The following is a 24,442-nucleotide window of genomic DNA, read 5'->3' as shown; positions in this document are numbered from 1 at the left end:
CCGATGCAGGCCATTCTTATCCAAACCACCATGGCCATGTGTGAAGCGGCAGAGGTTGCCGGCAGCTACAGGAGCTGAATGGATAGACTCATTGGCCCAGCTTCTCTTGCATCTCGGAGGCAGATCCATGACCCACTCCACCACCACTTGGATGTGTTCTCCTGGAAGAATCAAGTGTAGAAATGGAAGAACTCCGCAGAACATGTCTCACAGACGTGTGAGTGGCAGCTGCCCTGGTAATGCTGGTAGCCCAAGCTCTGTGTCTCTTCAGCAGTGGGGTCTTCCTGGGATCAGTCCTAACCCGTGACATTGAGTGTTGCCGCTGGCTGCTTCTCTTCTGACCTTGACTTTTTGCTCCTACAGGAGGCTCTCTGAACTTTCCAAGGTCTTTGGGATAAATTATTTCTGAGCTTAAATTAGTCAAGTTGACTTCTGCAGCTTGCAATCAAAGGCTGAGTGCAGCTGAGTTCCCCCAAATGTATCTGAGCCGAGGCTTCTTCTACAGAACATCTCGAGGGACCCTGGTCTCTGAGCATACTTTTAGGAATATTGACAAAAATGAAAGTCACGTGGGATTCCCCTGAACCTTTGACCCAACCAGAGCCAGACCCCTGCAAGAATCCCACTTTTACCCCAGCCCAAACCATGGAGGGACCCAGCATCTGTCTCCTGGTCTCCACTGAGGCAAGGCTCTCCCATAATGAGCCTCCTCTCCACTGCCACACGGAGCTGAGGATCACTGCAGCTGGCTGCAGCCTCAAACCAAAACATAATCAAGGCATGGAAATGATCCGTCTTGTCAGACGAAGGTGGGAGGAAGAACGGGAAACGTGTGTCGAAAATCTGTTGCTTGGCTGGAGTGCCGCTGCCTGGAAGTCAGAGGAAGGTTTCAAAAGAAATGGGGCTTTGAGACTCTCTTAGGAGTCAGGAGGGAAAAGGAAAGAACCTTCCAGAAAGGTCAGTGTGTTCCTCACCTCAAGAGGAGAGTGGCCCTATTTCAAGATTTGGGTCCAGATTTCATGAAAGATGCTGAGCCCCATCCCAGGTGTACTTAAAGATTGACTTGCAGATGCCTCCATTCATCCATCCATCTACACAAAGACCTGCAGAGCACCTGCCCCTAAGCAGGCCGCTGGGGAAGGCAGCAGCTTGTCGCTGTCCTACTGGAACCTGTGATATAGAAAAGAGAGTGGCATCCAGTGCTGGGGATGAATTTGGTGTGGTGTGTCACCATGGGTGGGGGTGGCAGCTGGCTCTCTGGAAGCAGAGAGGACACTGATGGAAAGGGCCATCAGACGAGACAGAGTTCACAGAGGGGCCAAGGCAGGAAAGCTAACTGCTCCCTTTACATATGAGGGAAGTGAACTATGGTACTAAATCCTGGCTCTTTGGAATCTCGTTCACTGTTCTTATCCCCAGCTCCAGGTGTGTGTGTGTGTGTGTGTGTGTGTGTGTGTGTGTGTGTGTGTGTGTGTGTGACTATTTCATTCATCTCTACATCCATCTGTAATCCAAGCTGGCTGTGATGTTGGCATGAATTAAGATGTTTATAGAAATGAAAACTGGGTGGGGGGAAGCTTTGGGGAAGAAGTTAATCTCTGTGTGGGAGTGGGGGGTGGGGTCTGGTTTCACAAGGTTAATGTCTTGATTTTTTTTAATCCCTTTTCTGTTTTATTCAAAGAGGATTTGGTGTTCCTAGTCCCAGCTGGGAGCTTAAGAAAACAGAACAGCATTCTCAGCCTGCTGCCTCCCTGCAGCCCTAGAGCTCACTGCTCACCGAGGACAGGGATGCCCAGAACCCGGCCTAGGCTCCGGCCAGTTCCACGCTTCGGTCACGCTGCCTCAGCCTCTGTCCTTTCCCTGCTGTTGGAAAGATAGCTGGCCTAAAGCTAGAGACAAAGGGCTCAGACACCAGAGGCAAGACAAGATTGCTAATGGGAGCCGTTAGGGGACCTGTCTGGCAGCAGAGGGACAACCACAACATTTTATGAGGACTCTGGCTGTACAGAGAGAGACCACAGTGTGTGGTGGAGATTGTGTGGGTATTGCCCCGCCCATCTGCTGTCTGAGGGAGCCCTGAAGCTATCTGTCTACTGTGGAGGAGTGGGGAGGACCGCATAACCACATATGGACAGATATGATAAAGAAAAACTCCCAAGTTTGGGATGTACATGTCTGCACCTTTCTGTCAGTCCACTGGCATTTGGACGGAGGCCTTGATGTAACCATTTGTCTGCCCTCATCAAGCCACTGGGAATTAGCCACCCTTGACAGCCCCACTCTCTCAGTCCTACAAGCTCCTTTCCCCCCAACCCCATGGTTGCACCTCACAGAGGTAGCAGAACAGATGGGTGCCCCGTCCATGGTAAACATGGTCCCCTGGAATTTTGATGCCAACAAACAACACTTTCTCAGTAGGAGCTCAATGAAACCCACATGCTGGGCCTGCTCTCTAGGCCTCTGTTGCCTCGTCATCTGTCAGAGACTTTGGGTCAGCTCAGCCCTCACCACACAGTTCCCTTCCGTCACAGCCCTGGCAGATCCTAAACTTCTCAGCACTACTGAATCCCCTGTTCGGGCTTTCCACAGCCTGCCATTCCAGGAGAGACCAGGGAAGTCCCTCTCCCAGCCAGGTCTCCTCTGCCTCACGCTATTGTCTTTGGGGGCCACAGGGTTGGATTGGTTTTGCCCAGCTCTTACCAGAGGAAAGAGAAGCCCAAGTCAGAGACTTCTTTGTCCCGTTTTCTTGGGGAGGAGAGGCCAGGCCTCCCTCTTTGAAGCTGGAGTAGGAAAGGGACTCAGGCCACCTTGCACAACCAAGAACGCAGTCTTCAGTTGTCTCTGCTTCTGCCTCCTTGGATGTCTCTGGAGAATCAGGGCAGTGAATCTGAACAGGGGGTCTTTCGGGACTCGATTTATCATACATTAATGAACAGACCAAGGGGTGAAGGGCAGGGTATTAAAGGCAGAGAAGGACCATGAGGCCTGTTGGATAACTTTCTTCTAAGCCTCAGGGCTGAGGCTCGGCCCCTTCCCTAGGGTAGTGGCAAGCCGTCATCAGACACCCATGGGCGTCTGGCAGCCGTTTTCCCACTTGTCCTTTCAGGTCCAGCCAGTTACAGCTCATTCCTTTGGCTCACATTGTTCCTTAACGACATCACTTTTTCCATATCCCTGATGGTGCTGTGCCCTTCTGCCTGAGCGCTGCCTCCCAGTTGACCTCCATCTCCCTGACATGCCGTAGCTCCTATGGTTCACTGGGTCACACACACACCGTCTGCAGATGAGCGGAGATCTCTGCAGCTCATGGTCAGGATATCCCACCCCTACTTTGCGCCCTCCTCCCTGTGGCAATCTTGGTCCATATGGGTAGGGTGGCCCCGTCCCCTTCAGGTCACCGAGGACCCCAGATATGCCGTTCTTCTTCAGGCACCAGCTCAAAGCCCCAACAATATCCTTTGGCTCTGCACAGACACAGAGACCTTCTGAGTCCCCGCCTGGGCTTGGTGCCCGAGCGCTGTGCCAAGACAGCTCTGCCTCCCTCCCTCATCTCCAGCTTCAATGGGTCCAGAGCTGTTCTCTGATGGTTTTCTCTGAGCCCCCGGTGAGCTAGAGTCACCAGGCCATGCTCACATCTAGGACCTGCTTCCCACCTGAAGCTGAGCATCTGTCCAGCCATGGTAAACTCTGATGCCGATTCTTGGACCTGCCCGGTGCCTTCCATTCAGAGCTCCTCATTCATTCATGTGACTGCATTTCTCTGAGCTTCTAGCTGTGTGCCAGCCCAGTGTTAACAGCACCTTCTGTTCTGATTCCCTTGTTGTTGCCTGGCTCTGCCCTCGTCATCTTCTAGTGAGGGAGCGTGGCCGAGAGGGAAAAGCACAGGCTGGAGCCAGACCCATCATGGATTGAATCCTGCTCTGCTAAGAACTATGACAGTTGCTTCTGTAGTTGTCTGTGTCCTCTGCAGGGTAGGGTGGTCCCTTCCCTCTACTCTCAGGAGCACCAGCATATGCCCATATGTACCTAGTGCCACATGTTTCTGGTTTAAAGACAAGAATAAGACCTGAACATTTGGCAGAATGGCAAAGGATATGAATGGCAGAGAGAAGCCTCAAAGGAGCCTGTGGTGAGGTGAATGGAGCAGGGCATGAGATCACTCTGGGGACGAGGCAGAGCCAAGAAGGCCATGATCTCACTGTGTGACACCACAACCAAGCACCTTGCATACGCCTTCTTCCCACCAGTGTGTGTGTGTGTGTGTGTGTGTGTGTGTGTGTGTGTGTGTGTGTGTCCCAGCCTCTGAGTAGAAGTCAAGGTTTCTCTAGCTGTGTTTGAGGTCCTACCCGCCTCCCAGGCTGGCCTTCTTGTCTGTCACCAGTAGAAGCAGATGGGAACAAAGTGGGATCCTCTTCACAGCCACTCTCTTGGAAAGTGGTGAGCAGCTGCTGAGGAGCAGAAAGCAAACCTGAATCAGCCTGCCACCTTCTCCCTCTTCTACCCTCCATCCCACCCAGGAGAACCATCTTTTCTCTGACCCACTCCTCAGCCAAGGTTGCTTTTCTCCACTGTCCCCACTGTGGATGCTCAAGGGCCACTTGTGGCCTCCCAAGGACTGGCTGCCCATAAGCCACAGAGATCCTATCAGAGAGAGGCCACCCTGGTCCCAAAGCCATGACCATGACTATCAGCACAGAGAAGATGGCTGTGCGGCAGGGCAGCCCCAGGTCCCATTGCTAACAGCATCTTTGCCATAGACTTACCAGAGAGATGGCTGCACTCCATCCCTAGCCTCTGCTGGTCAGCCTGTTGAGTTTGGGTCACACCAATGACTTGGTACCAGCCCAGACTCCCAGGGCTTTGGTGCCAGAAGAGAGAAGTGCTTCAAAAACTTCCTCCTCATCATCCTGATAATATTTAAATGCACTCAAAGGGGATTCTTCCCTAAGGAAAGGAATGTGCTGCGTGGACCAGTGGACACCTAGCCACTGGATAGCTAGCATCTCCCCTTGCCCCATCTTGCTTACTCTTTATTTCTAGAACCCTCTCCCTTCTCTTTTTCATACTTACACTTGGTCCTACTTTCTTGATGAATCTGGGACCCAGATGCCACCAAACTGTGGCTTTTTTAAAAAGTCATGGATGCTTTGGAGGAAAACTCATTTCATAAAATCCCTAGATAAAAACAGGAATATGAATAATATATAATTACTTTAGTTATTTTTTAAAAAATGGTCTAATGGGCTGATGGGGCTGAATAAATGACTCACTGGTTAAAGGCAGGTACTGCTCTTGCAGAATATCCTGGCTTGGTTGCCAGCTCCTGTGTGGAAGCTCATAAGTATTTAAATTCCAGTGTAGGGGATCCAACACTTTCTTCTACATTAGGAACAAATACATGTGGTGCACATACTTCCATGCAGACAAATGCTCATACACATAAGATAAAAATCAATAAATCTAAAAAATAGCCAAAATATCTTGATCCTGAAATATGTGTTCCCATGTTTGGATATTTTTAACAGTTGAGGGAGGACACATACACGTGAGAGTACATGTGTATGTGTATGATTATGTGTGTATGTATGTGTGCATGTGTTTGTATGTTATGGATATATGTGTGTAGTGTATGTATATGTTTGTGTGTATGTGTATGTTTGTATGTGTGTATATGTATGTTTGTGAATATGTTTGTGATATATGTATATGTTTGTGTGTGTTATGTATATATGTGTGTTTGTATGTGTATGTATGTATGTGTGTGTGTATGTATGTGTGTATGTGTGTATATGTGTGTGTGCATTTGTGCAAGTGCATGTGGAGGACAGAGACCTCTATTGTCATTCATTTTTACGATACTGCCCACCTTGTTTTTATTGGTTTTGTTTTGAAACAGGGTCTCCCACTGGCTTGAATCTCACAGAGTAGGCTAAGCTGGCTGGCCAGGGAGTCCAAGGATCTGTTTATCTCCACCTCCCCAGCGCTGAGATTATAAACCTACACTCTCCTGCCTGGTTATTGTTAATGTAGACTAGGGGGCTAGAACTCAGCACCCTTTGCCTACATACCAAGAGATTTACTGACTGAGCTGTCCCTCTAGCCTATCAAACACGTTTCTTTTGAATAACTTTAACCTAGATGAGAATCTAAAGTAACTAGAGTTTCAAGCTTCGAATGGATCCTCTCTAGTCTGACACGTTCGTCTGAGTATGAGGAAGCTGAGGCACAAGTTCAAGGAGAATTCTCTTCAGTGGTGTTTAGCTCCTCTGTGACAGAGCTCAGTCTTGGCTCAGGCTCTTGAGTCTCCCACCCCCACCCCAGTGCGGTTTCCACATTGCTGGGGCTCCTGAGGCAGCCTGAAACCGCTTTGGAAGCATCCTTGGCCTTAGAAGAGCCCACCAGGCCTGCCCCAGGCTGCTTTGATGTCCCTGCTCACACGTGTGTCTGGCTCACACGGCTGTCCCATTGGGCTGCTGCAAGGGGCTGATTAGGTGTAATTGCTTTGCTGGGAGCGAGCTATCTACTTAATAGAATCAGCTCCCAGTAATTAGCCTGCCACAGGCCCATTTCCTTTGCAGAAGCCCCTGGGCTACTGGGCATGTTGCATATTGGACCTCTGCAGGTAGCAGCATGTAGGGTAGATATGTGTGGGCCTTGGGATTGGTTTGAAGGTAGTTAAGAGAAAATAGCATTGAGAAGATTCAGCAGCAGGAACTCCAGAGCAGCCCTTCTGGAAGCTGAGATCCAGGGAGTTACAGCATTCCGGGCTGGAGCATAGACAGACTGCTCCAGAAATGTTAAGAGCGAACCCACGTGAATCACAAAGGGCATCTATCTCGTCTAACCCCTGAACCCAATATGCTCATTTCTTGTAGACATACTACGTGCCTGGCCTGGTACTAGCTCCAAGAATCTTTCTAAAACAGATTAATTAGACTGCGCTTGCACGCTCTCTTGACCATGAGGTCATTGCCACCCCAGCAGTTTATGCCTTCCTGGGAGACATGGAGGACACTCCATCTTATGCTGATTGTTGGTGCATCATCCCAAAGGTCACTGGTCCCTTCCTGACCCCACAGGACAATGCTAATCTGTCCTGTGTGACAGCTCACATGGCCCCCATCTCCTTCTCTGGGCTGAACATCCCAAGTCCTCTCGCCCGTGCCATGGACACCATCCTGGCAAGGCCCCTCATTAATCTGGTTGACAGGCCTGGAACCTGCTCTTGTTTGTCAATTCGTTGCTTCCAATGTAGTCTGGAGCTCAGTGGCTGGGCCTGTAAAGCTCAGGATCCAGCCTGAGCCAGGACAACTGCAGTCTTGGACAGCCCCAGGTTCCCTTAAGCATGTCGAGTCCAAAATGGGCTATGGTGGCATTTTGCCCCCTTCTATTAAGGGGAACACATTTGCAACCTGCTTGTAAGAGCACAGTCACCACTTTTGCCTGTTCCCCTGCCCCAACACACACACACACACACACACACATACACACACATGCACACTCACGCACACATGCACGCTCGCCCTGCCGTGCCTGCCTGCCCAGCACCACTCAATACTCACTGGCTGATTAATCATTGTGAGTGCTATTATAATTATTGTGTTTGGTGCTGAGAACAGGCTGCCTCTGGTTCTCAGAAGCCATAAACCTGCAAAGAAGGATTTCAAGATTTGTGAGCTGTTGACGACATCTCCGGCCTCTCTTTCTTCAGCAACCCTGTGTTTATCCGGAAAGATGGGTCATGGACACTCTAGAATCTCTCCAGAAAACCATCGGGAGACCTTGCTATGAAAGTAGCAAGTATATAGACTTATCCTGTGGCTATAGATAGGGCAGCCAGGGGAGCTAGGCACAAACCCAGCTCTGGCCCTGTGTGCTTTAAGGCCTGGAGGTACCAATGCCCCTTGTCAGGCCTTGGTTTCTTCAGAGCACTAGAGGCCTAAGGATCCCTCTGGCTTTAATTGTGTGATTTAATGAAAGAAACGTGAATGGGTAGAGCGGAAAGTGAGAGAGCTTAGACATTCAAGGAGGGGGAGGAGACCAGGACAGAAGCTAAAACAGTAAAACTCACAACCTCCTGCACACAGGGACACACGTGCCCACATGCTCACACCCACATACAGCAGGCTGACGAGGAGTCTTACCCACTGGCCTGCCTGTGATCTCAGTAATGGCTGAGTCCATCCTCTGTCCCTGCTTCGAGGGCGAGACTGCAAAAGTTCTAAAGAAGAAAGGGAAAGAGAGAGAAGGAGGAGTCTACAGAGAAAATAGGGAGGCCTGTGCACTACATCGAAATCAGAATGTGAGTAACGGCAGTGCTGAGGAGGAAGTGGGCAAGCTCCCACACTGCTGCGGAGAACGAAACCAAGATAGCCGGCTGAGGACAAGAAGCAGGATTTAGTAACACACAGGGGGCGGATACACTGCGGCCACTTCTGGGTATGGGTCCTAGCCGCACCTCCCAGCACCTCCTCAAGCAACCATGGATGAGGATGCAGGTAGCATTTGAGGCCAGAGAAAGGGATGTCTGGTTGGGGGAGGGGGTACAGGAGCTTAGACTCAGGGCTTAATCTTTATACAAATGCTGATCAGGAGCAAACCCGAGCGCCCCCCCCCCCAGCAGTGTCTCTGGGAATAGTTGGCCCTCGGTCTTATTAGGGGCCAGGGTTTTGCACCCTCTGAGCTCTCACTTGTCTCAGATTGACACAGACTTTCCCCTTGGCCAGCGAGTGCAGGGCGAAGAGGGCCAGGTGTTCAGCTTCCCAGCCCAGTTCTCTCCCAACAGCCCACAGAGTCCAGCTTTGCTAACAGTTGCCTTTTGTGTTTGACTTGGGCTTGAGATGTTAAACAAACAGTGGCTCTTGACAAATGCAGGCCATTGCTGTGGGACCAGTTATGCTCTGGAAAGCCAAGCTAATCCCCAACTTCACTACCTCCGGAGATATACCAAGAAACCTCTCGGTCACACCCAGGACCTACTGTCTGGGGCTCTGGCTTCGCTGTAGCAGCCAGCCAGCGTTTCTCTGCCTTTGTTCCTGAGTCCTGATTCTCTCACTACCCCAGTCTTCCCCTGGCTGGTACGGAGATAGCTCTGGAGCCCTTCCCCTGCCTCTGCTTGCTTCTCTGAAGCCCCAGCCCTCACCGACCCACCTAGGTGACTACAGCCAGCAGGAGAGGCTCAAGAAAAGTTTGCAAAGTACCTTCTCTGTGTTGGCTGTTGTGCTCAAGTTCACTCCTATGAGTGAGTTGGAGAGGCCTGTGGGAACCTATTGTCTGCTCTGGACAGGATGCATCAGAACTTCTCCCAAAGCTCTGGGCTAGCTCATAACTGATGGGTCAGGCCTCGGACAAGGTTTGTCTGACTCCAGGTCAGCTTCTCCACTCCACCCTTCGCTGGCCCTGCCCCAGTCTCCAACCAAACCGTCCACACAACAGAGATCAGAAGTGGTGGGATGGAGTGTCTCTGGTGCCTCCGTCCCTGAAGCCCGTGCCCTCCGTCACTGTAAAATGGACAAGGGAATCATCAGGAACCGAGGCAAAGGGAAGCCAGTGAGCTTCCCAAATTCACCCAGCACCATTAGCTCCCAAGCTCAAGCCTCAGGGCTGTCAGTTCACTTCCCCTCCTGCCACAGAACCTGCTTCCTTAGCCCTGCAGACACTTGGCCCCGTTTTTGCCCCTCTCCTCCCTGGCAGGTCTTGCCCCAGCTTGAGAAGAACCTTATCTGTAGGCAAGGAAGCAGGATTGTTGAAGTTTTTCTGTCCCAGGCCCAACTGTCTGAGTCCCTTTAATGCCCAAGCTGATTGCGAGTCCAGCAGAGGCAGTCTTGTGTTGAAACACGTAGTATCGCTCTGATGTACAAAGCATCGTGGGGAGAATAGTATTGTAAGAGAATAGTATTATCTCTACCCAGGAAAGGACATCAATGAGGAAGTCGTAGAACAAATGGTCTACTTGACAAGAGAAATGGGAACTCAGAAGTCCACAGAGATACACAGGAGCAGATAGTTCAGATTGGGAGAGGGGACACAAGTAGGAAGTGCTTCATGGAGCCTTTGAGCTGGGTCTTGAAGACTGAATAAAGAGAAAGTTGGCAGAATAAGGTGGCGGAGGTGAGGAGGTACCAGTATCTCAACTGATGGGAACCCTGGAGACCTGGGAGTCTCAGGGAACATGAGAGAACACAGATGTGCTGAGAGCTTACAGATGGACAGAGAGGCATGTTAAGCTGAAAATGATTGTGTATAATGTTTGTATACAGTGAGGCATGGTAGCTAATGATAAATTCCAAACGATTTACCTTGTGGCTTTTTCTTTCCTCACAAACTCATCTTCAAAGAAGTGGCTGTTCATTCCCCTTTTTCCTAATTCTCAAGAGGACGAACCATACAGATGTAATCAGGTCAGGGAGAACATGGGATAAGTGAAAGGCATGTTGATATTTTCTGGTCCAAACCCACCACTTAGGGATGTGGCAAGGGAGCAGCTGACCGCCAAGGCTGCAGCAAACAGGCAGAGACAGGTTACCTTTGAGCAGGCATGGGTAGGTCTGAGGGTCCCGTGCAGAAGGAACCAAGGTGTGCTGTTAGGACGTTAATGCAATCCAACCTAGCTCACTAGGAAGAGGATGGCTGAAATGGTGCCTGCTGTCCTAGAGGTTAATCAAAAACCTTGATTGTGCCAGTACGGTCCTCCATCCCAACCCGAAGGGACAGGATGCATGGGGAAACTCAAACTGTCCTCCAGGACTTGGCACATGCAATGGAGGTTGTGCAAGCACTGCTCCCCTCTGTAGGACCTTCACTAACCGTCCCATTACTGTCCAGACCTCAGTGTCCTAATTGGTAACACAAGAAAGCTGAGCGAGATGATCTCAAAGAATCCCTCTAGTTCGCAGGAGCTACAAGAACAAGTGCTATTAAAATTAATAATAAATGTTCTGCCCCAAAGACAGCTTTCCCCTTTCCTAGAGCTCTTTCACTTAATAATACTGCCTTTCATTTGTATAGCAGTCTGGGGTTGGCAGCCAGAAGTGGGAAGAACCTGAGAGCACCTTCCCCCAGCCCCAAACCTAACCCTAACTCAGCCCTAAGGAAGTCATTTGCACAGACAGATGTTGGGAGAAACTGGCTCCTGGAGGGATCCTGACTGCGAACCAGCACATGAAAAGCACAGAGGATTCTGGGAATGGCTCTTCTTCCTAAAGCCAAAGGATGCTAGGGACAGAAAGTCCCAACAGGCCTACAGGGCCAAAGGAAGATCTTCCTTTGTTGGGAGAGGAGGCACAAGTCCCCTCATCAAGGTGTGGTCTAGACACCTGAGTGAGTCTTAAGAAAGTACAGGTCACCAGAGAACCTCACCTTTTCTCCTTGCAAACATATGACTTCCTTTGATTCCTTAAAGACAACTGCTCAGGAGACAAACACATAGTGTTCAAAACCCATTTCACAGGTGGAGAAAGAAAGGCTCGAGGACTCAAGGAGAAGACTGTGAAGAAGAACGCAGGCTTGAGAAACAAGCAGACAAGAAGTCGTCTCAGCTCGGTGACCCTGGGTATTGCCGCCAGCCTCAGTTTCTTCATTTATAGAACAGCACTAATTATAAGCAGACCTACCTTTGAGGACCAAGGAAAAAGCTAAGGTCCCAGGTGTGGCATATTCGGAAAGATACAAGGACACATCCTTGTAGAGTGAGTGGGCTGGTAGCTCTTCTGAGGTGCTTTTGGATAAAACGTGGTATCTGGCAATGACATCCCAGCCCAGAATGTGACAGATGGTGCCCTCCCTTGCTGGCTACCTCCTGAGCCATGGGTTTTGGGCCTATTCCACATCTCTCTGCATGGCCTATGCCAGGGTCCTGTGAAGGGCTGTTTGACCCTTCTTGGCACTGGAATTTACATTCCAATCATTCTGGTCTCTCAGCCCATCCATGTCCAGAGAGAGCTGTTTGGAGCTGAGTAAGGCCCCAGGGATCATCTGCCATGACAACTCATGGAAGAGATAAGGGCACGAGGCTCCAAGAGGGGCAGTAACACTTTGCCTGAGTTCCTACTGCCTGGCCAGTTTCATCTCCAGTGCCACAGACTGCCCCCATGTTGACAAATGAAGAAACGGAGGCGGATGGACCCCTGCTTTCGTTCCTTCAGTTTGTCAGTGAGTTATTTGGTCTGAACGCCCTCACTCCCACCCACAGTTTGAGCTAGGTCCCTAACCCTGCTCCTTGCTTCAAGGTGGCAGCCTGTGTTTTCTATGTTGCAACACCCAAGTCATGCAGTTGGGCTGGTGTAGGGCAAGGGCCATGAATATCAAGATAGGGTAAGTGGCCTCAGCCACCAGCCTGGGCTTTCTCAGCCAGTCCCCAGTGCTTGGTGCTAACCTGGGAGAAACTCATGTCAGAAGAGAAAGTTTTCCCTTGAGTATTGGCTCCTGTGTGTCCTGGGCCACAGCAGATCCCTGACAGTTTCTAAGATAAGCCAAATGCTGGAGCACTGGGAAGGACCTGTGACCCAGTGGGAAGGACTGAGCCCCGGTCCTATTCCCAACTCTCCAAGTGTGTGTCACTTCACTTCACCTCCTGTGCCTCAGTTTCCTTATCTGTTTGCTAAAGAGCGAGCCAGAAGGGCCCAAGGCCCCCTCCAGCCTCAGCACTGTGTCTAGGGCAAAGGGTAGAGAAAGAGGATGGCTTTGGGGGTCTGGGGGTCTTGCCCTTTCCTCTCCTCTTTCTGCCCCCTTCAGGACATTTGTGTGTCCAGCACTCACAAGTTTCCCTGTCTCAGTCTGTCCCTCTCTTTGCATCTTTTGTGCACCACCTTTTTCCTGACAGATCCCTCTTTTCCCAGGTCTGTGTCTCCTCCACCTCTCTCTCTCTCTCTCTCTCTCTCTCTCTCTCTCTCTCTCTCTCTCTCTCTCTCTCTCTCTCTCTCTCTCTCTCTCTCTCTCTCTCTCTCTCTCACACACACACACACACACACACACACACACACAGGGGCCCCTGCCATGGGTCCTCTCCCTTCCCTGTAGTTATCTGTTTCCCTGCTTAGTTTTTTCTGGGGCTGGCGGGCTGAATCTCTGTGTCTCTGTCTCTGCCTCTGTCTCTGTCTCTCTCCCTCCCTCCTTCTCTCTCTCCCTCCCTCCCTCTCCCATCTTGCTCCCCCCCCCCCTCCGCTCTCGCTCTCGCTCTCCCTCGCTCTCTCTCCCGCCTCTGTCCTGCCCGGGTTCTCCCGCTTGCTCCCCCTTCCCCCCGCCCTCGGCGCGGCTCCCCAGTCCTTATTTGGCTGGGCGGGAGGGCAGGCGGGAGGTGGCGGCCGGTGGCCGGGGGGCGGGCGCGGGGGCGGGCGGAGGAGGGCGGTGGGTGGTGCTGAAGGGACAGCTCCGCGGCGGCCGGCAGCGGCGGCGGCGGCGGCGGCGGTGGTGGCGGTGGCCCCGGGGTGCGGAGCTGGTGCCCGGCGTGGAGATCCGCGAGCGCAGCCATGCCCCAGGCCGCCTCCGGGGCAGCAGCGGCGGCGGCGGCCGGGGCCGGGGCGCGGGCCGGAGACGCCGGAGGGCCGGCGAGGACCCGGGAGGGACGATGAAGCGGCAGAATGTGCGCACGTTGGCTCTCATCGTGTGCACCTTCACCTACCTGCTGGTGGGCGCCGCGGTGTTCGACGCGCTGGAGTCGGAGCCGGAGATGATCGAGCGGCAGCGGCTGGAGCTGCGGCAGCTGGAGCTGCGGGCGCGCTACAACCTCAGCGAGGGCGGCTACGAGGAGCTGGAGCGCGTCGTGCTGCGCCTCAAGCCGCACAAGGCCGGCGTGCAGTGGCGCTTCGCCGGCTCCTTCTACTTCGCCATCACTGTCATCACCACCATCGGTAACTACACTCGCCGCGCCGGCGGGGACGGGGGCGGGGACCTGGGATGCTGGGGAGACGCCCGCGGCTGAGGGGTCCCTGCGGAGCGGGGCGGGTCGCCGAACCCGCGCGGTCCCAGCGGCTGGGTCTCAGCCTGGTGTGTCTGCTTTGCGGGGGACCCCTGACTCCGACCTGTCACCAGTCCGGCCAGCCCTAAGTTGGCCTTGCCCGGCTGTGCGAGGACCCCAGGGGACTCAAGTGTGTGAGAGGGACAGGAGCGGCTGGCCAAGGCTCGGGAGGAGGGGTGTGGCCGGGCTAGGCCCTGGGGCTGGGCACCCAGAGTGAGCGGCCGGAGAGAGCGCCACTCCTCCGTGTCCCTGACGCTGGGCTTGGACACCCGGGTGTCCACACCTGCTGGGCATTGGGGAGACACGTAGATGCCGGAAAGCTGCACTCGCGACACACGGGGCCACTCTCTAACTGCGACTGAGTGCTGCTGGGGAGGGGGTGGGGTGCGTGTGTCCCTGTGGGTGTGGGTGTGTGAGTGTGTGTCCACCTTCACGAGTTTGGGCTGCACCAGACAGGGCCTATAATTCTCTGAGGGCAGCAGATCAGGGACTGGAAGCCAGATTCAGTCCTGTTATCCCTCTTCCCCGGTGTCCCAGTAAAACAGTCACCTCACAGGAATGGCTCCACTTCTTTTCCAAAGCCAGGACATATCATTCTGTAGAGGCCACACGCACACCCAGCTCCTCTGAGAACAGGGCAAACAGGTATGCACGCACACACATACACACACGGGGGGGGGGGGGAAGAGGGAGGGAGGGAGGGAGAGAGAGCGCTCACAAATAGATGTCTGTCAGGAAAGGCACCTCCAGCCAGGCCGTCATGGTGTTGCTAAAGTGTCCAGCCAGGATTACCCAGCTTAACCATTTCCAGGACCCTGTGATTGCCACCCAGCCCCATCACTAACCCTCTGCATGACCGACCTTGGTCAAGTTTCTTCTCCTGCCTGGATCTTGGGCTCATGTCCCAACATGTAGAGGTTGGCCAAAATGATGTCAAGGGCTCTTCCCAGCCCTGACGTGCTTGGACTCTGAAATTGGGAACCCACCTTCCCCCAAAGCCATTGGGATGCCTTCTGGAGCTGATTCCTCCCTCCTCCCCACCCCTTCTCATCCTGACCCCCACCCCCTTGCCTTGGCCCAACTCCCAGGGACTCATTGCCATTTGGCAAAACCCATAACAAGATGGCAGTGTTTTCCTGGGAGTCAACAGGAGAGGAAGTGGGTAGAAGGCAGAGCTGGACACTGTCTACCCACTGCAGAATTCTGTTCTGAGGCTGTGATGCTCTCCAGCAGCAGAGAGAGGACTCCCAGATACTACCTAAAGAACAGACTTGGTCTGGGCCCCTTCTTTCACATCCCACTACCCGGGTGTAACAGCGGGTTAGCTGTCTGTAAGTCCGAGTGGGCCCTCCGTATGCTCTCTCCCTCTTCCCACACCAAGTCCCCAGTTAGTCCAACTTTCCTCTAAGTCCTGGCTCCTCAGCGTCGCAGTAACACCCCCAGCTGACTTCCTTGCTTCCAGCTTTCTCCCCACGGCAAATAGCATCCCCTGGACAACGCTTCCAGAAAGAAAAAAAAAAGACAAAACCAAAGTTTCCACAGCAGAGCTGTCCCAGTCCCCTTCACCAAAGCCACACAGCTCCCACTGCCCCACACGCCTCCCTCTGGCTCCACCTACATGCCTGACTTCATTTACTTCTTACTTGGATGCCCTCCTTCCACAGCCTCCAAATTACTTCTCAGAGAACACTTTAAATGTTCATATCCAACACATCTTTGCTTCTGACTCCCCTTTGCTATCTAAGCTACCCCCCCCCCGTCCAATTTAAACCCACCCTTCACTCTAAAGCCTCGCAGGGCCACTGCCCTTGAAGACTGCAGCAGGGTTTATGGTAAGATGCGCTAGGTGAGCTGGTATGGGCCCTTTTATTTACATCTTAAGTGGTGCGCCTTGTTCTGCCTGTCCACCATGATGTCAGGTTAGGGTCCACGTAGGCAAAGCTGTGCTTCTGAAAGCCAGCATGGTGTCCATCAGCAATGGAGAATACTATTGATGGTTTAATGTGTGCAGAAATGGCAGACATTACCCTTCTCCTCTGTCACTTTCTAAATTGCCCATGGTTCTTACCTAGAGAGACACTAGAAGCTGGTGCTAGCAGCAGAACACCCTTCTTCTGCTGGTGTTGCTTTAGATGGTGCTGGTCAAGAAGAAAGATACCACCTCAATTGCCTACTCCCTGCCTCACCCAATCACTTATGGCGTTTTGTCACCTCTCAGTTTGGCTCTGCCACCTAGGGAGAAGCTGTCCCTGGGGTTAGGATGCGGGAAGGGGCTCTTTGTGAGAATGTTGTCAGCTTCTTCTTGACCTATCTGCCTTCTCGTGACTATCTTGTGGCCAATCCCTCCGGAAAGGACCGGGTGAGTGAGAGCCTCTCAGTCAGTCAGCCTCTAGTGGCCACAGTGGTGTTAGCGCTTGGTTGGATCTCAGCCTTCACAACTCAGCGTGGTTACCAGATTGTTAGCTCTGATAGTCAGAGCAGTGGTACAGGTCAGGGAAGGGAAGGGGTCTCCTGCCCAGAGCCTCCAGGCTGATGGGCAGTGGACTCAGAACTGGAAGCTGGGACCTCTGATTCCACACCCGGGGCTGTGTCCCTGCTGGGCTCTTGGCCGCTTCCTTTACCTCCATATGTTATGAAGCCCAGGCCCAGCCAGGCCTGGCAGAACTAAGTGCCTATTGATGCCAGCTTGCAGGGTACTCACGAGCAGCCCTGATTGGTTGGAGGTCAGCAGGGTCCAACTTAGTCACTCACCTGGTTAGTCACATCCTCCACTTCCACCCCCTCATTCCCCGGCCTCACAGCTAAGGGAACCCTTCCTTCCCTGCGCCCAAGTTCACCAGACACAAATGGAAACTCTTTCCTTGGGAAACCTCACCCTCCCTAGCTGTTGAGTCATCAGACTCCTCCAGGCCCCAGCCCCCTCTATTCATAGCCCAAAGCTGTCAGAGCAGAAAGGGGCCTGGGGATCAGCTGGTGCCATCTCTTCCTCCTACAGAGAAAGCATGGGGCGGGGGAGGGTAAGAGTCACTCAGAAGGGGTTCAAAATCTGACTCCCAGCCCTCCCCCCCCCATGCCTCTTTACCTGTTATTATTTGTTTAATTCTATTTACTTATGTCGTGATGCCGGGGATGGAACTCAGGACCCCTGCGTGCTAGGCGTTCTACCACCTTGGTGCTATTTTTATCACCACGGTAGCCACCATAGTAATGGCAGCCTTCCTTTATTATCCACGCTCTGGCAGACTCTATCCAGGCACTTCATTTGTATTCCCTTGTTAAGTTCTGCCAGTCCTTCAAGACTGACCTTATTACCCCCACTTTCGGCTAAGCAATGGAAGACTAAGTCAGCCACTCACCCGTGGCCTCAGAGCTTCAGAGTAAAGCACCTATGCAGACTCGACTGGCCTATTTCCCTCCCTCACTCACTCACTCTCTCTCTCTCTCTCTCTCTCTCTCTCTCTCTCTCTCTCTCTCTGACAGTCTCTTTATCCATCTTAAACCCAATCCAGACCCTTGGGTCAGGAGGCACCAACACATCCAAGAAAAAGGGGGCATCTTGTTGCAGCCTGTTGCTCTCCTACAGCCTAGTGACCCCAGAGATAGATCTGTGCCTGACACCTGGATGTCCCCGAGGCTCCTGGACTCACAGGTGCTGGTTTTCCCACAGCAGGCCTGGGAATCTTTCCGGCTCTAAGGCCAAGAGAGACCAGGTGATTGATCTGCTGATGGAGCCCAGGCAGGAAGCCTGTGTTGTTGCTTTCTGGCTCCTAGCCTGACCCCCGCTGAGTACAGCCTTCTGTGGCTCACCATCCAACCCGATGACCCTGAGACTGAATACAGGCAGGTGGTTCAAGAGGGAAATAATGCCTTTTATGTCAGAAGTGACTGGCCACTTCCCAAATCACAGAGCCCTAGAATAGAGTGAGAGATAGTGTTAGGGAACATCCGGCCACCGAAAGAACTCGGTAACTTGCCCAAGGTTACAAAAAAAAAAGTTGAGCACTGGATGAAACCTATAGCCAGCCTGCTCTCTTCACAGGACGCATCTCTCAGCACTGCTTGGCTTGTTTCCCACAGGCTTGCCCCCTTCATCTTAACTCCACAAACCCCACCTCAGAAAATAGGGCTTGTGGCTTCACCTGAACCCACCTTCTATCTCCCATCCTGGCTTGTCCTCGCTATTAAATCTTTCAGGTCTCATCTTGTCAGTTATAAGACGAGAATAAAATTACCATCAGGAAGAAGTACTTTCTATTTAATAGTATCTGTAATGTTTACTATCATTAATGCTGCTGCTCATAGAGTATGCCCCCCACCCCCCAAGAAGTTCCTCATGGAGGGAATGGTTCTTCCTCTTCAGAGGTACCATGGCAAAGCTACCTTCTTACCAAAGAAGGTCAGTGAGGCAGGGGTGGGGGGTGGGGTTGACTACCTCATCCCTTTGTCTTATTCTCCCCCTTTTTCTTCCCCATGCCTGGAACCTGCCTGACATGCAGGTTCAAAGGCTGGGCCGCCTCTTCTGTGCAGGCAGACGACCGTCAGGAAAGTAGGGAGGAAGAGTGAAGGTTCCTATGCTAGGAGAACCTGTTACGGATTGGAACGAGACAGAAAGAAAAACTCTAGTTCCACCCAGCTCAGTTACTGGTCTCTATGACCCTAAGTTTCTTCATCTGGAAGTGGGTACATTTTGCCAGAGGTCCTCTTGCTTGCCTGCCCATCCAGTTCCCACGCATTCCGGTGGGGAGCTGGAGGTGTTGGAGGGAACGGAGGCGAGAATGAGACAGAAATAGCAGGCACACGACTGGCCACAGTGGGGACAGGACAAACACAGTAAGTCTTTTCAAAGGAAAACATAAACAAGCACAGATGAATGTAATGTGGATCACCACTCCAAACAGCTTTCAGCTTGGCAGCACAAACCATGGGGCTGCGTGGCAATTTTATAATAATTTTTAAAAACTGAAAATTATTTTTCTGTGGCCAGCCAGCAACCAGGGGAGAGAGAGAGAAAGCAATCTCTTAATAGAGGCCACGATCCTGCCAGTCTAGGCAAACCTCCACTGAGGACCCAGGGTGGACAACACCCCTCCCACCCTGCATCCTGGCCTTGGGCTCAGGAAATTGACATGTGTCTGCAACAAGCCTGCTGTTCAGCACCAGTGTTCCCACACGGCCCTTGCTCAGAGAGGTTTGGAAATTTGCCTAAGACACTACAGAAATAAATGTCAGCCCTAGGACTTAGCCCACCCCACCCCACCCCCAGCCAGGCCTGTAAGTGTTTGGGCATCTTTTCTGAGAGCCATTCTTTCCCTGGAGCCTCTGTGACTTCTTCCATGTGAACCTCTGTAAGATATAGACTGGGTGCCAGGGTAAACGCAGGGCAGTTTGCCCAAAGAGGAATTAGCTCAAACCTCTTTTGTGCTCACGGGACTTGAGAAGGGTCTTGCTAAAGGTCACACAGTTAGCATCAGAGCTGGGCTTGGAGCCCTGTTTTCTGACCCCTCTGATAGCCTCTGGTTCTCAGAGAGCCACATGACAAATGCCTGTCTTGGCAGCACAGAGAGTAGTCGAGCACCCAGCTGCCGCCGCCGCCTCCTCCCAGGCCATGCATGCTCTCTTGCTCTGCAGAAACTGCTGGTGCTTGGACGGCTGCCAGGGGTCTCCAGGGACCTGCCCCTCACCTGAAGTTGCCCACCCAGAAGCCAGTCTTCACTTCCTCATTTGTGAGTGTGTCTTAGCCATGGGTGAGAGTAGGCTAGGCCTCCTAGCCTAGTGGGCTCTCTGTAGCAGGGTCAGGCCAAGGCTGGTTTTTTCCTACTCTTCATTCTTCACAAAAGGCATGTTTGTCTGTCTGTCTGTCTGTCCATTGAGATGGGGTCTCACTATATACCTCTACCTGGAACTCACTATGTAGACCAAAGCACAGGCCTTGAGATGGGATTAATGGTGTGGACCTTTAATTAAAGGGTCTTACCACCCCTGTAACAACTTCTGCTCCCAGTGACATGGTAAAGTCCCCTTAACTGGGACTGGAAAGTAGGAACATGGCCTTGGTGCCTAGAACTAGAGATCTCTGTCTCTCTGTCTCCGCATGTGTGCTGCTGTTTCTTCCCGAACTCCTCCTGTCCACAGAGGCAGACCTCTCCCTAGGGAGTTAGTGGGTCTATGGAGTTTGGCTTCACCCAGGGCTTCTCCTGGGATGGGTCTGCTCTGGGTGCCCTGATTTAGGTGCAAATTCTGAATGGGCAGCTTTCTTCTAAAGCACAGCCTGAAAGTCTGCATTTATAACAAGCCTCACGGGACACCCATGCTAGAGATCTATGAGACACAGTGCTTAAAGTTCAGTTAATTGTAAGTAATACAAAGACTCCAGAAATAGAGACATGGCGAGGCATCCTCCAGCCTCGTGGTTTGGAATGCAACACATCTCTGAAATCATGACAAAGGTCTTCAGAGTCCCACATCTGGGTCAGATCTCCTCCTTTCCAAAAGACATTTTTGTCTTGGGGGAAAAGACACAAGAGGAAATGAAACATGTAAAGGGGCCGTGGTAGCAAGGGTTACAACTGAATTAGCTCATGAACTGAAATGGAAAGGTCTACTCCAGGGGCAGCCTGCACACTGCGGGGATGGGACAGCTGGCCAGCCCTTTGCCCTCCTCTCCCAAAGCCAAATGCGCCTGCCAGCTGCCATTTTCATAAAGGAAAGGCTAGAGATGTAGCTCGGTGGTGAAGCACTTGCCTTGAATGCCCCAGGCTTGATCCCCAGCACCTAAGAATTAAAAGAAGACAACAACAGCAACAACCCGACCCCCAACCTTCTCTATAGCAAAAGCCGGCAGAGACAGCAATGGCTGAACACTGGCTGGGGACCTGAGGGTTTGCAGCCTTGCAGTTCTCCTGCCGTTGGCACCACCCACACCTGGGAAAGCAGAGACCTAAAGAACCAGAAACACCCATGCAGTGGGCACTCTGGTCCTAATTACTTTGAACTAAGAAGTCTGTAGGATGGGACCTGAAGGCTGTACGCCCTTATCCGGGTCTCGCTCAGGACCAGATATAGAGCCCAGGTACCACATGCAGTAGCTATATTGGGGAGTGGGGAAATGGGGAGCATGGAGGTGGGGGACAAAGAAGTAATGAAGGGCCTTCACCGTGGGTATAGTGGCACCCAGGAGTGTGCTAGCCCTTGTGTGTTGCATGTCCCCTACCTACGCTCTACACTTATTCGAATGTGTACGCATGCGCACACACACAAGTGGACAAACTACTGAATTCTCTGGAGAATTAAACACCAATGAGAAGCTGGCTCCTTCCACCTGGCCTCTGGTTGTCTTGATGTGTGCCAGAGTTGTCAGACAAAAGGATGCAGACCTAGTGCTGCTGCTCCACACTCAGCTACTTCTCACGGTTTTAGTGTCTAAAAAATCCCAAACCAAGACACCCGAAGATTGGGCTTTTGGTAAGGAATGATCTGATTCCTGCTTCCTGGTTTTTAGATGACCATCCCACTGCCCCAGAGCTGCAACCCAGAGGTTGGATGTAGGGCCTCATGCATGCAAGACACGTGTTCTACTGAGGCACTATGTCTTGGGCCCTATATTTTCTTTTGAAATGGAGTGACCAAATTACACAGAATAGCCTTGAATTTGCTTTGCAGCCCAGGGAGACCTCCAGCCTATAACCCTACTTCGTCAGAGTAGCTGAGCTCACCGGCCTGGCTCTTTTGCAGGGAGGAGGGGTAGAGGTATATCTTTTTCACAAGCCCACTGAGAAGGATTCCATCCTTATTTCCTGAAGCCCCTCCTCCAAACATCAACGCGCTGGGAGTCAAGTTTGAACTTGTGGACTTGGGAGTTAGTAGCACTACCCAATGTCTCCAAGGACAATATAACACATCTTAGGAGCTACAGCTGGGGAAGCATCTCCTCAGTCAAGTAGGAGCCCCGCCTCCCGTGGGCCCAGACCAGGCAGGAAAAGCTGGAGGAGAAGTCAGGTCCCATGGCTCAGCTGCCTTGCACCGATGCAGTGTGGAACACAGGTGGCAGTGTGAAGCTTTCCTCCTCGGCCCAGCAGGTCACCTGTGTTTGCAGATTTGAGAGGGACATTGATAACCTGGGAAGTCAGTCAGAGGAAAGAGCAGTGTTAAATGAAGGCACTTCCGTGGTACACAGCCACTTGGTAAGTAAGGTTTGTTTGGCTTACAGACCACAGTCTATCTCTGAACCAAGCCAAAGGCAGGAACCCAAGGCAAGGACCTGGAGGCAGAAGCTGAAGCAGAGGCCGTGGAGGATTGCTGCTTACTGGCTCCCATCTCCTGGCTTGCAGAGTTTGCTTTAGTATACACCCCATGACCACCTGCCTAGGAGTGACATCACCTGTGTGTTAGGCCTGCCCACATCAATCATTAATCAAGAACATGCTCTACAGACATGATTATGGGCAATCTGATGGAGACATTTTAACAAAGGTTCTTGTTCTAAGATAACACTAGATTGTGTCAAGTTGGCCAAATAAATGCCACCCACCCCCCAGGACAGACAGTCACAGAGCAAAGAAATCCCCCTTTATGTCCCTGCCAGGCTACAGGCCCACATTTGTTCTGAGTAGATTCATGGGGTTAAGCACACCAGCAAGAAGAGACCATAAAAAATAATAATAATAAATTCTATAAATAATAATAAATAATAATAAGTCCAGAGTAAGTCAGATCTGATTAGAGTTGGCCAAAGATAGCTTGTGCCACCTCAAGAGGTGATGAGTTCCCTGTCCCAGGGAGGATAAAAGCTGCTTATGGTAAAATGCCCCCCTAAATTCACTCCCCCAACCACAATTCTCCCACCCCCTTCAGCCACCACCCCCATTCATCAACACTAACAGAAAAAAAACCTATAAAGTCTGAAAAGACAGACTGCAAGGAACCAGCTCACAATGTGGAAGGGTGCATCTGGCCTAATCTATGGGGAAGGCTGTCCAGAAAAGCAGGCTAGAACAGTCCTCAGTTTGTGTGATTGCTCCTATCCGTAGGTAGAATTTCATTTTCAGGGGCAAGCTCCCTCTTCAGCTAATTCATAAGGTCTTTCAGGTGATTGTGTCAGACCTGGGCAGTCTATCTGGAAGAATAGATCATCCTACATCATAACCTAGGGCTAACCTGTTCTCCTTTACTCAATCAATTGAGTATGGGTTGGAATCACATTTGCAGAATAGCTTCCTGGCTTTTCCCAGATTGGTTTTAGCTATAGGACCATCACACTGTGTTAGATTACAATGACCAGCTTGTAAGATTCATCCCTACCCAGAGTCCTTGGTTTCCACCGGGGCAGCCTGGGGTGTTTGGGTACTCAGAGTGGAATTAGAGAGCCCTTCCAAATAGAACAGGCTCACTGGCTTTGCCTTTCCCTCTTTGGTTTGTCATGAGCCATTTCAGTCTTCTGAGGTAGTCTATGTACCAGGCTACATATGAGATACTACAGGATCAGACAGCCTTAAACCAGATCCTTCCTCAAGGAACTGAAGTCTAGTAGACTTCTGGGAAGTCCAAGCTGACGGGTATGCATGCTGATTCCAAACAAAGCCCCTCAGATGGGTCAGGGGTTTTCTGCAGTAACAGGATGCTAAATGTTGAGTGGAGCCTTGGGGGTGAAGACTGGCAGTGTGACCTTCAGAGAGCAAGACACAGGACATGCAAGGCTCTGGACAAGTGGTTCTCAACCTTCCTAATGCTGTGACCCCTTAATACAGTTGCTCATGTTGTGGTGACCCTCAACCATGACATTATCTTTGTTGCTACTTCATCACTAATTTTGCTACTGTTATGAATCATAATGTAAATATCTGAGGTTTTCAGTGGTCTTGCGTGAAAGGGTCATGGTCGCGACCCACAGGTTGAAAACCACTACTCTAGAAGCCAGTGGGTGGGTTTGATTTAACAAATAGTGCAGCTAAAGGATGGCTAACTTGTGTCTCTTGTGTGGGTTTTGACTGGTGGGTGTCTATTGACCCCATCTAACCCTGTGGGTGAGAGTGCAAACCCTTCAGCCTGGTACTCAGCAGCCTCAGCCATTCTCTGGAAAACACTTGTGCCCCGGCCTCCTCTGCAACCAAAAGTGCACTTGGGCTCACAGAGGTGTGCCAGAGCCCACGGGAATGCACTTGAGCCACAGAACCTGATGTCATCCAACATGGTCTCAGGTCCCTGCTATGAGACCCCCCCTTCCTCTCCTACATGTCCTTTCTTCAGCCACACTACTGGACCCCGTGCATTCCCTGCTTGACTTCAGCTGTGGGCTCTGAAGCTCGGCATGGACTCAGTGACAGTTTCCATGAATGTTCAGGTTCTCTTCTGGCCATGACTCCAATTCTGAGATGGCCACCTCAGACCCATCTGTAAGGTCACACTTCAGCCTGTGGGTCACAGGATCACCTGGGGCGCCTTCTTCAGGGCTCTGAACTGTCAAGTCTCATGAGACAGCCTGGAGAGAGACAT

General features: G+C 51.8%; 1 protein-coding gene across 1 annotated transcript in view; it reads left to right on the top strand.

Annotated features, from left to right (window-relative positions):
- The first annotated feature begins 13,418 nt into the window (after positions 1–13,418).
- KCNK3 (potassium two pore domain channel subfamily K member 3) overlaps positions 13,419–24,442 on the top strand; it is a 36,399-nt gene continuing 25,375 nt past the window's right edge. The window contains exon 1 of the mRNA XM_080912408.1: positions 13,419–13,847. Within this exon, the coding sequence (XP_080768534.1) occupies positions 13,565–13,847 (283 nt within the window). The 5' untranslated portion in view covers positions 13,419–13,564. The remainder of the gene's footprint in view (positions 13,848–24,442) is intronic.

Source organism: Micromys minutus (genome assembly GCF_963924665.1).
Source record: "Micromys minutus genome assembly, chromosome: 1".
In the NCBI taxonomy this organism is placed as follows: Eukaryota; Metazoa; Chordata; class Mammalia; order Rodentia; family Muridae; genus Micromys; species Micromys minutus.
Note: the sequence above shows the minus strand (reverse complement) of the source record. Positions and strands in the feature narration are given on the sequence as shown.